This window comes from Larus michahellis, chromosome 2, assembly GCF_964199755.1.
Source record: "Larus michahellis chromosome 2, bLarMic1.1, whole genome shotgun sequence".
In the NCBI taxonomy this organism is placed as follows: domain Eukaryota; kingdom Metazoa; phylum Chordata; class Aves; order Charadriiformes; family Laridae; genus Larus; species Larus michahellis.
Window position 1 is genome coordinate 60,541,392 of NC_133897.1, and position 15,004 is coordinate 60,556,395.

Here is a 15,004-nt window from a genome sequence, read left to right on the forward strand (position 1 = left end):
ATATTGGTGTGGACTTGCAATCTTTCTTTTTGGGCTTGTAAATAATGAGAGTCATCAAAGGAACATGAATTATTTGATATGCTCAAGTTTTCTCAAAACCATCTTCTCTGAGGCTTCAACCGGGAATCAAGGTGTGGTTGTGTATGATGAAAGTGATCATACCAGATGACATTTATCAAGGCTGTCAGCACTGTCATGAAGGTGCATCCATCAAAAAAGCCACTGATTTATTTCATCAGAGAGAGAATGATCTTTTCCGAGAAATAAAAATGTTTTCTGATTTCTTGAAAATATCAAATAAAATAATATCCTAAGAACATAAGCCCATTAATGCCAAAAAAGTAAAACTCTAATAGTGATAACTGTAACTGTAGATTAAAGTAAAAGGGAAAAAAAAACATGTCCATACCTGTGGAATACATGTTATGTTTTCTGAAGCTTATTTTCCAAACTTATTTCCAGTTAATTATCATTACCAAAGACTACTTGTGTTGCTTATCAGAAGCAGGTTTTCTTGCTTGAGTGAGCACCAAACATATGAATGAGGTAAGTTCAACAACAGGAGAAAGTGAGCATATGGAAAATAGTCAGTGACATAATGTTAAATACTATCACCACCATCACAAAATATGTTGAATATGAAGTGGGAAAAATCACTTGTGTTAATATTTGATTTGATCATATGAATGCTGGGGATCAATGAAATTTTGAAGTTCTTTTCACTTTTTATTAGTGAATCATTACTAATCACAATTAATTATTAGTCAACCATTTCACTTTTTATTAGTGAAAAACAACTAGTGAGTGGGCAGGATTGTAAATAAGTCATTGCAATTGACAGGTGTTTTCAGCAAAGTAAATTTTGTCTCTTTAATTTCCTTTTGAAGAAATAGATGGTCATTTCCCTTATTTTAGGGAAAAAAAGGTACTTCTTAAATTAATGAACTTAATCTTACTATAATATCTATCTGTGGGAGAGGAAGTCCTTCACCATAGAGTGATGTATACGCTAAATTACAGGGAGCCTATTATCTCTATAATTGTATCAAATGTCTTAGCAGTTTGGATCTAATTAGATTGTTCTTAGTGAAAACCGTTATGAATTGTATTAAGAATCTATGGTTACTGGTTTCCTGCATTCAGTTCAAAAACCATTAGACTCCTCCTTCACTGCTAAAAAGAAAATGATGAAAGAACCACTATTTCATATCTATTTTCCTGTACAATGGCAACACTCTATGTAACATTAAAAAAGAGCTAAGAAGAATTGAATTTGAATAAAGACGTGGTCATCTGGGAGAGCCTTATCTTCCTAGTGTGTTAGCAGTTAGCTAGTGTTGGTACTCAGTCCTCCAGTGGCAAAGCTACTATCAGCCTAGTGATTGCAGGTAGTTCTTATGCTTCCATGTGTATGGAAGTATCCAGTCTCTTCTGCTGAAGGCAAAAGTCACTTTATCTTAAAATATGGACAGCTAGAGGGGAAGAGAGAGGACAGAGTTGGACATGTGCTATGTTTTCAATGCATACGTTACTTCTCTGGTTCACCTTGCTATAAAAACAGCTTATTGCCAATCTACCTTGAATTCTTTCTCCTCTTAAAACTAGGATTCAAAAACATTGTCTATAAGGAAAGTATAATGGATCCATCCCGAATTTATAGCACTCATCTTAGCAACAGAATTCCTTTTCCGAGACTTCACAAGTAACTAATTTTCTTAAAATGGGGCTAGGAAACGTTTGGGGATTTTTTTAAGTGAACTTTTTAAAAATCAGTCTTTCTTAGAATAAATTAATAATGGAATAATGGAGACTGCTCCAACTTTCAATATATCTGAAATTAATTTAAATCTATGCAGAGGATTAACTTTGGGCAAAAAAGAAATGGAGTTAATTCAATTAGCAATGATGCTTTACCTAATTTTTGATTGTATAATCTATTTTTCAGTCAGGTCAGTAGATCAGATAATTCTTGTTTTCTTAATGTTACTGTGATATCAAAAGAAACTGTATCACTCTACAGCCTAGCTCCTTAAACTGCAACACAACTGAGAAGTCTCTTGGGTTTTATTAGCTAGTGATGGGAGATTCACCATAAACCTGAATTGTACATAAATGTGAAGATTTCTACTATGTACTTTTTCGCTCAACTTCCGTGTCTTTTCCCAAAGTTCCATGGCTCTATATAAGTTTCAAATTCAAAGCCAGGCCCAGCACTTACATTGACTGACTGGACTACTCATTGCACTAGGGTATTTTGACCAGCCTCAAAGAAAACAGTACACAGTGGGCTAAGGTGCAGAAGTACATTATCAGAGCCCCCAGGAAATGGCAACTGTCCCATGCAATATTGAAAAAAACCCCTTTGTTTCCCTCCTTTACTTCATATTTCTCTTACACCCTTTTGTATAATATTATTGCATTTTTGTGATTTAAAACATACTTAGATTTCCTTTAAAGATTAGCTTTTAACTTCCTGTTAATATGTGTCTGATAAAGAAATATTATGAGAATACTATAAGTATCCTTAAATTATTAATAACTACTCTCAACATGAATTCATTTTAATGTCATTTTTAATTTGAATAACAAAGGTCATAAGCACATAGAATATTATATAGGTGATGCTACTTAACAGCATTATAATTGTTAAGTGGTGTCTACTCTTCATAGGTGTGTTTGGCTGTACAAAAGTCATATACACAGCTCTGACCGACAAATTGTCTCTAAAAACTTGTCATTAGCCATATGTCATGCTTTCTTAAAATAATTGCCAAAGTATTAGGGGAATACTCATACTAATATGGTGGTGACTATAACTTCCAGGAATATATATGAAATTAAATTTAACTAGGACATATTTTTCACTTCCATGTATCTTAAAGGAGATTTCTGTGTACTATTGACAGAAAATGGCGTCCTAACAGCTAGTCTAGGAGTCTTTACTGGCTCAGAAATCCACGATGAGGCTCTAACTGGCCTAGTACACGCCTTACTACCATGTTAGAGCTCTTACATGTACAGTATTTTCTGCCAAAAATGAGACATTGCTGTCAGTGAACGTACAAACTATCTCAGTCCTTTCTTGAAAATGCAGTAAACTTCTGTCCCAGGCTCTCAACAGCACTGTGTTGAATTCTCTATATAAATTGACAGGTGACAATTATAAATTTTTCCTCTGTACTTGGGAGTGGGATTAAAGCAAAACAGAAATAAGAATTCTTTTTCTTCCTTTTTTAAAATTATTTTTATTCTTGGTGCCAGAATAGCATCGTTTTTGATATAGAGCTTTGGACTAAAGATATGAATATTAAAGTGATTACCATCTTGCATCACCTGCTGAATTTCATCTCATTTGGCTGGTGATGTGTACTCCCTGCGGAGGATCCGTCTGCTTTGCTTACCTTATCTCCGAACATTTGATTAGAAAGACTTGCGCCATATCAGTTACAAACACATGGGTCCACGTGACTCCGTGTAATCCAAAATAGCCTGATACTATGCAGTGAAAATTAAGACTGGAAAATAAACTGGAGTATAGAGTCCTGGAGATAAGAATAATCATAACATGGAAAGTTAAATTTACTCTGGGTCGCACCCGAAACTCATCAGTCTATGTAAGCACATTTCTGTGAACTTGATGAAGAAGTACTGAAGCACTTTGGAGTATGCCTCAGTTTATCAAAGTATTTTCATGTAGTTAAAATACTGAAGCGCAGTATTGGGCCACAAGTTTTGGAATGACTCAAGAGATTTGGATTAACAGGTATGAGATTTACATAGATGAATTGAAAACATACTGCTATGTACTACATTTTATGGGTTTTATTGCTGTAAGGCACGTCTGTCAGGTGAATTAGTGTTCTCTGAAACTGCCAGATGATCTCCCTGGAGAATCTGTTTCTGTGATAAATACAGCAAAGTTAGCAGCATGGCATGTTTTCTTCTCTGCATCTCTGGAAGGACTGTGGTCAGTGGTGTTGCTCTACAGCCACAGCTGAACTGTCTGGGGCAAAGGCCTGGCTGGCTCATCTGGGAAACAGGGCTTTTGTGCAAGCCAGTTCAAGGTGCCAGAATAGATTCTTACAGAATTCTTTTTAAGTTTTGCATTTCCTATTCCAAGTCCAAGACACCTTTCTTTGACTTGGCAGAAAGAAAATTCATCAGAAAAACAGAAAAACAACTTAAAATGTCGCAGAACTATACACCATAGAGATTAGTGGCATAACCTGATGCACTTCTAGGAAGCTTTGTTGTAATATGCTAAAGGATAATCTGTAGAAAAAAGAGAATTTTCTGGGTTTTATTTACTGTCAGTCTTTCATAGTAACACAGAGGAGGACTGACCTATTTCAGTTCTCGGCTATTTGAGATGGACACTATGAGTAGCAAGTATCAGCTGAGACAGTGTTTATTTGCACTGGTAGCTAGTCAACTTGAATTTAAAAGTTCTTCACACCTAAGTGATAGAATAGTTTTCTTACAGGAAGACAGTATCACTGATATTGACTGAACCTTCATTGTTTTAATTCTGAAACCTTATGTCTTTCTCACATAATATCTTTTTTTTTCATTTTGGTTCTGTGGAATGTCCCTCTACGAAAAAGTAATGGTTGCTCTATAACAGGGAAATTTCTGTGCCTTTTCTTTATTTCCTTTCTAAACTACCTTCCAACAAGAGGAGTGTGGTGTGTTGTTTCATTATTATGATATGTCATCTTAAATCTCCTCTGGTACCTACTGACAAATGGCACACAGTAACACTTCTAGTGACTTGCTGTTCAGTAGTTTAAAGCAGTATAATGCATGCAGAGACTGTTGTATGCTGGGTATTACACACTTCTTGCATGTGCACTAGGCTGTGGAAAGCGTTGAGATTCAGCCAATTCTGCTGTATTTCTTATCACCAAAATGACGTTGTCCTTCCCCCTTCCTTTTGTCTTTACACAACTAAACAGAAGCTTTTGTATTTCCATTGTCTCCTACTTCTATTATTTCTTCTGTTGATATCCATACCATAACCATAATCAACGAGGTCATATGGTGCTGCTATTGTAAAATATTTGGGTCTCAATAAACAGTAATTTTGGTTTACCCTAGGAACTCAGCTTGGGTAAAAATGTGGAAACCTTGATAAACTGCAGTGTTTTCATTATTAATCACTAAATGATGTAATCACATAAGAATCTGGTGCATCCCTGTTACAGTACTGCAAAGCAGTATAGATCTCCAACCCACAGCAATTTACCATGCACATTGAATTTTCCTCACATAGAAACCTTGAATCTTTAGTGTATCAGCCTTGTGTCCTTCAAATCAATTTCTGATCAAAGCTAATCCTTACTAGTTCCATATATCACTTTGTTGGTCAAGGAAGTCTCAACAGTTGTTCAAGGAAGTCTCCTCACACAGTATATCGGTTGTCAAAACTACAAAGGCAATCAGGGTTTCTTCCTTTCATCGGTTCATAGTTGTTGGAACTATACTCCCACATGATGACTTTTCATGTGCAATGCCCTTCTTCCCCACTACCCCCTCAAAAAATAGCTTGCGGAACATTTTTATCTTTTGTCAAAGGCCTAGATTTATTTTAATTCATTTCCACTTTTTGCCTCTTACCAATTGTTGTCTTATCTTTTCCCCTCCCTTTTCAGAGGATAAAGTATGGACAACTGTGTATCATGATCTGCAAATGCAGACTTCTGTGGGAGGCAATAGCCTGGAAAAGTTACCTGTACTGCAACTCAACTACAGTGCAACAATGGACCAGATTTCTGCCATTACCAGTAGTGCTGAGTACTGCGAGCAGTTTATCTCCTATTCCTGCAAGATGTCCCGGCTGCTGAATACACCAGGTAGGCTGAGAATGGGATATGAGTTAAATACAGTGTGGAAGAGCTTTATCTGAACAATTCAACAGGTATTCCTCTTAGACCAGTTCATTCTCTGAACATACTTGTTTGTTCGCCTTCATTAAAGTTCACAAAGAGGTAAATAATTGAAAATAAAGAAGAAATTATTTTCTTAGGAAATTTTGCCTGTTTGCTTACTACTAAAATGAATTTTGTTTCATCACAAAACTGTGTGTTCTTCTCTCAGAACTGTTGCTCCTTAACACAGGAGGCTTTGGTAAACAGGGTAACAAAGTTTAATCAATAGAGGCATTGAAAAATTGCTTTGAACTTTAATCTGTTTTTCTGGTTGTCACTTTTCATATGCTACAGTCAGCAAGGACACCGGCTGAATGAGGGTTGGGATTTTCCCACTAATATGTCTGAAACAGTTTCTTAAACACAGACTATTTGTGGGTAATAAGATGCCTTACACATGGTAGAGATTGGCATGATCAGTAATGCGGTTGCGTGAGAAATATGATATGCTACTACCTACAAGTAGATTCATTATAAGTTTCCTAAATTTTGCTGCTAGTGGAAGAGAACAGTCCTAGCACTGCTGTATGTGCCTCCTCAACAAGCCTTACCCGGAACTGATAAAGGCGAAAGTATGGATTGTTTCAGAATTAGTAAAACAGCACGTAAAGAAGGAATTCAGTTTTAGAAACTCTTAATATGCACCTAGTACTTTATCTGCTCTAATTGTGTGTGATAGTATTTAATGTTAAGTAAATCTTTAATGCTATTTAACAAAGACTGGGTTATAAGTGGAAATGTATAACTCATTTTTGTGACTGTGAAATGAGTTCATTGTGGTAGGAGCAATTAAAATGCATTTCAGATGAAACTGATGACTGGATGCTTACAGTGTTATACTTTAAGCTGCTTCCCCTCATTAATTTATTTTGGTATGTTTTCTTAGGTGGTATAGATTCATTTGGCATGTGTGTGCATCTTATCCCTATTCCATAAGCATTCTGTTAGTTAATAGATGCTGTAATGCTTGATACTCCTCTCCCTTCTCCCTGCTGTTCTCGAACTGTTTCTAATGCATGGTTTGTCGCTGTTGCTGTTATTTTGCTTAATTTAGCATAGTACAGAGACTCTGCAAAGTGGAAAATAACTTCCTCTTTCTTGGGCCTTAATGTATAGGATCCTGAATCACGTTCATAACTAGAACTACTGTGATTCTGCTGATGGATACAAGCTCTCTGCTTGCATATGCTTCAGAAAAGTAGTAGATGGATGTATCTTTGGGCAGGTATTTAGAAAGAGAATTTGCTTGGGGATGTGAACTGTAGATAATGTGCATAGAAACCTCATAGTTCACACAGAGTACAGCATTAGAGTCTCCTTTTTTACATGTGTAAAAGTATTATTTCAGGACTAAATTGTACTTGTTAGTATATGTTTGTGTTATAATAAATACATACTGTAATTGCAGATGTTTACCCTAGCTTCTAGAGTTAGAAGAAAAATTAAGAAGCACAAAAAATAATAACTTACTAAAAATTTCTTTAAGGAATAATTAATTCCGGACATTTGCTTTCTTAAGCTTCTCAGAAATGTTTGGGTGTATTTTGCAGATATATCTTCGTTCATGTTTCCACCTTTGAAATGGAAAAATAAATTCTCTTAGAAGCTCTTTATAAGCCACTTTTATTGGTCTGGAAAGTGAATTTCCAGAGATACTCTGTGAGGTGGTTGGGTTTTTTTCTTGGAAGAGAGAGAAACAAACAACAAAGGCAGATCATTTTAACCTAGATAGTAACAAAGAATCACACTGCAGTGTTTGCATAACAGCTATAATGGTTTGTACACATAGCACAGCAGTGATTTGTGTGTTAGTGGGGAAGAGGGCAATACGTTTTCTTTCTAAGCTATGTGTTCTTGGCTTCAGTCTGTGGCTTCTAAGCTAAGGAACCAATTTTTCATACCTTTCTCTGTTTCTTTTTTTTTTTTCTTTGGAGGATTGCCTTATTTGCTAAATACATCATGACACCCTATTCATCTCACAGCACAGCTCCAAGTACTCATGTGGCTTCTTCTACCACAGAGCTTTCTGTATAAATGATTGCAGCATGGTGCCCACACAAAGAAACGGCAGCAAAAAAAAAAATAAATTGACATTTTTGTGTTCCTCAGGAGGTTGAATCCTGGTTGTACTGAAGCCTGTGCTAAAACTTCCGTAGACTTCATGGGATCAGGATAGTATTTGTGGCCTTGTCCAGAGATGCTTTTCTAAGTCAGAACTTTTCCTTTTCATCATTCAGATACTTAAATAAACACTTAGAATTACTTAGTCCATTTGTTTTAAATTACATCAACGAGAACAGAGAAAACTGAGAAGACCGCAGCAACTCAACTTGTTCACCTTTTTGCCTCTTGGGCCTCAATCGCTTTTCAACATGATTCCTTCTTAGGGAGAAATTGCTCAGTTAACATATTTAAACAAATCACAATCAAAGCCGTTTATTGATCTATTAATGGAAAGTGATTTACTAGCCATCAGTGAACTATAACTCTTGCTGCTTTTGGTTATGCATTTCCTGAAAAGGTCGTCAAGGTGTATACAATTGCACTAATATATGATCTGCTGCTAATAATAGCTTAAATAGGTGGGGGTTTTTATGCAGTGGAAACTGCATCAAAATGCCGTATATGAGGAAAGCCTTCACATTAATAAACATGTGTTGTTGTGGGGTTTTTTTGGCTGCAGGCACAGTGGTCAAAGAATTCACATAGCCACGTGCTTTGAGAGAGACAGATGAAAAGCAGTCTGTACAAACTAAGCTTTCTAGTTCTGTTGTTAGTTTTAGAATTTGGTTCCCTATTCCTCCAGGTCCATTTCTTTTTTTCTTAATCATGGGCTTTCCTCCAAGCAAAATGACACGTACGTCCCAGAGAACAGATTCAAATCATTGCCAGCAATAGGGATTGAGAGTGATTTTACAGATCACGGTGCTGTTGCCTTCTCACTTAGTCTGAGTGAAGCCAGTAATAAGATGTTCCATGTAAATTAAATCATAAGTGACTTCTGAAAACATTCCCGAAAACAGCATTCTTGTGAGACCGTGGGATAGATAATTCAGGTTGGAAGGGACTGCAGAAGGTGATCTGGTCCAATTTTCTACTCAAGGCTGGATGAACAGTCCTTGTCTAGTAGCAAGTAAAGACTTATGTGCGAATGCAGTTTTCCTTCACTACTGCTTTGGGTTTATGGTTTGTTGGGGTTTTTTTAGGTTTGAACTTGCAGGCCAATATGTTTTAAATTATACTCAGACTTAGGGGTCTGTTTCAAAGTCTTAGCAAAAGACCATAAGAAAATAAAAAAAACTAGTCTAGATAGCTTGGTGACTTTCTTAAGGAAGTGCAAAACCAAACACCTCTGCTGAAAATACACCATATTATCGCAATAAACAATAAAACTACAAGTACACTGTAAATTCCTTGGGAAGCCATTTGCAGGCAGGAAGCCTGCGGTGGATGCAGTTGTCTCACCGCCTTTATGTCAATTAACTACATACTGAGGAGATCCGTGTTCAGTTCCGGACTCTAATACAGATTTCCTTTATGACTCTAACAATTTATTTATTTTTTTCTTGGTTTTTTCAGTTCTGTCAGCGTGAGGTTGATGCTTCTTATTGTCTATAGTGTCTGTTTAGATAATAATTTTTTAGAATAGGAATTCGTTTGTCAATATGCAGTTATTAGCATGACAGGGCCTTGATCTTGGCAATACAAGTAACTAGTACTGTTAATATATGAATGAAATTATAAGCCCACAGACCATAATTGCAACTTAATAACAGTGTACGTGTCTATGTAAATTTGCAAAAAAAAAAAACCCACCAGACTTTTGTTTTGTTTTGCTCTTTTAAATTTACATTTCTCATATCCTCTTTTCTTCTCGTTTCCTTGGAAACTTCCATTTTGAGAAGATAATGATATGTTTAGTACTGAGGACACGCAGAAAGCTAGCTGTTTTCTGAGTTCTTGATGCCCATACACTTTCCAGTTGTTGTTGGAGGTGATAGGACATTTCCCTCATTTGCAAACAGGAACTTGGGGATAGAAAATTATTTTGTGCCCACTGGTTAACAAGAGGGAAAGCAACAAAACAAGATATAGAATCACTTTGCTTTTATAGGAAGAAGCTTCCCTTCTTTGCTGTAAGAAGCAAGGTGGTGTACAGGACAGTAATATAATATACTAATAGAATGCAGAATGCTAGTTAATAAAATTATATATCTTCATCCACTGTTGCCATTAGACTTCCTAATAACACTTGCCTGTGATTTCCTTGATATGAAAATATTCATGGGCCACCGATCTCAGCCTCCAAAATGTGGAGGAAACAGCACGCTCTTGTGCCATTCTTCCCTTCACCCTGGGAATGGGAGCCTGAAGGGAGGAGGGCTGCTGTGTTCACAGTATCTGCGAGTCTGCCATTTCCCAGAGCTGTAGGAGCTGTAACAAATAATCGGAGTGTGGGAGCTAAAAGCATAGATACAAAGAACAGAATAAGATCTGCTGGTGTTGTGTTCCAATTTTTATTCCCATTCACTGTGCCTGCAGGCAGCATATGAAAAGCATAAAGCAGAGTTACTGCAGTACATGAATTACTGTTTCATGCCTGTTGTCTTTAGAGGAAATGAGACAAGCACCTTTATGAATTCAGGAGTTTAACAGGTGAAACAGAAAGCTTAATTTGCTGTTTATCTGTTTTATTACAATAAAACAATTGTAATACCAGTAGTAAATAAGATTTATGGGTAGACTGTGATAAAAACTAAGTTGAAAATTTTAATATGATATTTTTCCTAAGTAACCATCCAAATCAGAACTTTATATATAAACTTCCAAATCTCTAAATGTTAACTGATCTAGATTGCTCGTTGCAGATTTAATTCCTGCTTAAAAAGAGTTTTTCAAAAAGAGTCTGAGAGAGGAATGGGATTTCTGCAGTCCTAAAGTGATGGATGTAAGCTGTTCCAAAACTCGCTCAGGCTTCAGCATTCAATTCTCAATGTTCTTTCAGAAAACATGCCTGTAAGCTTTCATGTATCTTGTCCAGCCTTAAGAAATTTATTGATTGATCCCTTCTTAGGAGTTAGCAGGGCTCATTGACAGGGCTTTAAACTAGATATGAGGGGGGAAGGGGAGATAACTGGGCCCGTCAGGAATAAACCCAAGGGAAGCATGCCAGGGCTTTAAGGATGGTTGACTAGCGAGGACTCTCACCCTGCCATTTCATTTGAGAGAAGGGACAGACATTTAGAAATCATGGAAGCACCTGAGAGGGGTCTGGTGGGAAATGGGGCCCACACTCACAAAAAGGTGTTGGAATCATTAGCTCATCTGAAGTGCATCTATACCAATGCACGCAGTATGAGCAACAAACAGGGGGAGCTTGAAGCCATGATGCACCAGGAAAACTACGACATAGTGGCTATCACAGAAACGTGGTGGGATGCCTCACACAACTGGAGTGCCGGAATGGATGGCTACAAGCTCTTCAGGAGGGACAGACAGGAAAGGAGAGGTGGGGGAGTGGCCCTGTGTGTTAGAGAATGCTATGAGAGCTCGGAAATCAAGTATAGTGATGATGGGGTGGAGAGTGTTTGGGTTAGGTTAAGGGCCAATAAAGCTGATGTTGCTGTGGGAGTCTGCTATAGACCTCCCAACCAAAGCAGTGAGGTGGATGAAGCTTTCTATAAGCAGCTGGGGGAAATCTCACAGTCACTTGCTGTTGTTCTTGTCGGGGAATTTAACCTCCCAGATATCTGCTGGGAATACAACGCAGCAGAGAGGGAACAATCCAGGAGGTTCCTGGAATGTGTGGAGGATAACTTCCTCACGCAACTGGTTAGTCAGCCGACGAGGTAAGGTGCCCTCCTGGACCTGCTTCTTGTGAACAGGGAGGAACTTGTGGGGAAAGTAAAGGTTGGTGGCTGTCTAGGGCACCGTGATCATGAGATGATTGAGTTTTTGATTCTTGGAGAGACAAGGAGAGGTGTTAGTAAACTGTCACCTTAGACTTCCGGAGGGCAAACTTTGACCTGCTCAGAAGACTGCTTGAAAAAATCCTTTGGGAGGCTGCCCTGAAGGATATAGGAGCCCAGGAAGGCTGGACATACTTCGAGAGAGAAGTCTTAAAGGCACAGGAGGAGGCTGCCCCCGTGTGCTGAAAAACAAGTAGGCGGGGAAGGAGACCAGCCTGGCTAAATAGGGACCTTTGGCTGGACCTCAAGAACAAAAGGAGCGTCTATGACCTTTGGAAGAGGGCGCAGGTCTCTCATGAAGACTATAAAGACGTAGTAAATCTATGTAGGACAGCCAAAGTGCAGCCAGAGCTCAACCTAGCTACAGCTGTTAAGGATAACAAAAAATGTTTCTATAAATTCATTAAAAACAAAAGGAGGATTGGGGAAAGTCTCCCTCCCTTATTGGATGCAGAGGGAAACAGTCACAAAGGATGAGGAAAAGGCTGAGGTGCTCAATGCCTACTTTGCCTTAGCCTTTAGCAGTGGAACTAGCTGTTCCCTGGGCACCCAGCCTCATGAGCTAGGAGACAGGGAGGGGAAGCTGCACGAGGTCATCACAATTAAAGAGGAAGTGATCAGTGACCTGCTACACCGCTTGGATGCGCACAAGTCTGTGGGACTGGATGGGTTACATCCAAGAGTGCTGAAAGAGTTGGCAGACGTGCTCGCCAAGCCACTTTCCATTATCTACCTGAAGTCACGGCTAACTGGGGAGGTCCCAATGGACTGGAGGGTAGCAAAGGTAGCACCCATCTACAAGAAAGGCAGAAAGGAGGATCCAGGAAACTATAGGCCTGTCAGTCGGACCTCGGTAGCAGGGAAGGTCATGGATCAGATCATCTTGAGTGCCATTACAAGTCATATAATGGACAAGCAGGGGATCAGGCCTAGTCAGCATGGGTTTATGAAAGGCAGGTCCTGCCTGACCCAAAGAGTGGTGGTCAATGGAATTAAATCCAGCTGGCGGCTGGTCACAAGTGGTGTCCCTCAGGGCTCAGTGTTGGGACCGTTTCTGTTTAACATCTTTATTGATGACCTTGACAAGGACATAGAGTGTATCATCAGCAGGTTTGCAGATGACATGAAGCTAAGCGGGAGTGTTGATCTACATGAGGATAGGGAGGCTCTACAGAGAGACTTGGATAGATTGGACTGATGGGCCAATGCTAATGGAATGTGCTTCAACAAGGCCCAGTGCCGGGTCCTGCACTTGGGCCACAACAACCCCATGCATCGCTACAGGCTTGGGGAAGTGTGGCTGGAGAGCTGGCTGGCAGAAAAGGACCCGGGGGTTCTAATTGACAAGCGGCTGAACATGAGCCAGCAGTGTGCCCAGGTGGCCAAGAAAGCCAATGGCATCCTGGCTTGTATTAGAAATAGTGTGACCAGCAGAAGTAGGGAGGTGGTTGTCCCCCTGTACTCAGTGCTGGTGAGGCCACACCTTGAGTATTGTGTCCAGTTCTGGGCACCTCAATATGAGCGAGATGTCGAGGTGCTGGAGCGAGTGCAGAGGCGGGCAACAAAGCTGGTGAAGGGCCTGGAGAATCAATCTTATGAGGAGCGATTGAAGGAGCTGTGACTGTTTAGTTTGAGGAAGAGGAGGCTGAGGGGAGACCTCATCACTCTCTACAACTACTTGAAAGGCCATTGTAGAGAGGTTGGTGCTGGTCTCTTCTCACAGGTAATTAGTGATAGAACAAGAGGGAATGGCTTCAAGCTGCAGCAGGGTAGGTTTAGGCTGGACATTAGGAAAAAATTATTCAGAGAAAGAGTGGTCAGACACTGGACTAGGCTGCCCAGGGAGGTGGTGGAGTCACCATCCCTGAATGTGTTTAAGAGTTGTTTAGATGTGGTGTTGGGGGATATGGTGTAAGGGAGAACTTTGTAGACTGGAGTTGATGGTTGGACTCGATGATGCCAAGGGTCTTTTCCAATCTAAATGATTCTATGATTCTTCTCTGTCACTGTTCTAAAGCTGATTCTAAAGAAAAGCTGATTTCAACTTCTAGTGATTTTTCAAGCACAAGAGTACTAGGAACAATGTTCTTGCTCCACTCTGACCTGCATGCTCATGTTCTGGAAGTGGAAATGAACAGCTTTTGGAGACTTCTTTTTCCCTTAGTCATTGTCATGTTGCTATAGAACTGAAACAGACATTAATTCATAGGTTAAATGTTTCTCCTTATATACATATGGGTCGTCCTAGGTAAATATTAGGTAGATAAATGGTTAGTTAAGAGGTAATTTTTTCCATTCCATTATTAATACACCCTTCTTTCATGTCTTTGTTTCACTCTGCACCTTTGCTTATCTCTTAGCAAAGGTTTTTAGGTACTGTGATCACTGATTCTCTTGGTTTCAATTTATCTTCATAATACTTTTACCTGGTGAAGTAGTTTTTTTGCTAATTTTCCAAGTTATCTTTGCTGCTGTGTAGGAATTAGACTTAATCCAGTATCACTAAGTGAAAAAGGCTACATGTTGCTTTGGCTTTTCTTAGAAATAATAGTAGCTGATAAGAGCTTTGTGAATATTAGAAATCCTCTATGGAAAGCGTAACTGCAGTGCTGTGAACCCTAATTTCTTTACTATGCCTTTTTAAGGGAAAGTGATGCATTTGAGTTTTAACTTTGCAGTTATAGCAGCATATTCCAAACTGATTGTTTCTCAATATCCACTCTCTCTTTAAACGTGCTCTATCTATTATAGGAAAAGAATCACTATCTATGTTTCTTAAAGGTAGAGGAAGGCAATGATAACTCCACTGTTTGTACTGAATCCTGTTTTATAAAAACTGTTCAAAACCATTCACGGTTATTGTTTTCACAGAAACAGTAACAGACATTGCTTCTTCATGAACCCAGGTTGTTCTGGGGAAAAGTCATCTTTCTTGATGAATGACCGAAACAGATTAGTTTATTAATTTCTCTGACCAAATTGATCTAGGTGGCATATCATTGCATTTTTTGACAAGAATTTATCTTTTACGCATATCCTAAATGCATTCTCATTACTTAGAGTATTTTTTCTTACTCAAATATGCACTAAAAAGATCCAGTGTTTCTT

The 15,004-nt window shown here is 38.7% G+C and overlaps 1 protein-coding gene across 1 annotated transcript in view; it reads left to right on the forward strand.

Annotated features, from left to right (window-relative positions):
- The window catches only part of CNTNAP2 (contactin associated protein 2), a 1,161,641-nt gene that overhangs the window by 827,907 nt on the left and 318,730 nt on the right, over positions 1 to 15,004 (forward strand). Inside the window, exon 13 of the mRNA XM_074575643.1 lies at positions 5,652 to 5,852. Coding sequence (XP_074431744.1) covers positions 5,652 to 5,852 — 201 coding nt within the window. The remainder of the gene's footprint in view (positions 1 to 5,651; positions 5,853 to 15,004) is intronic.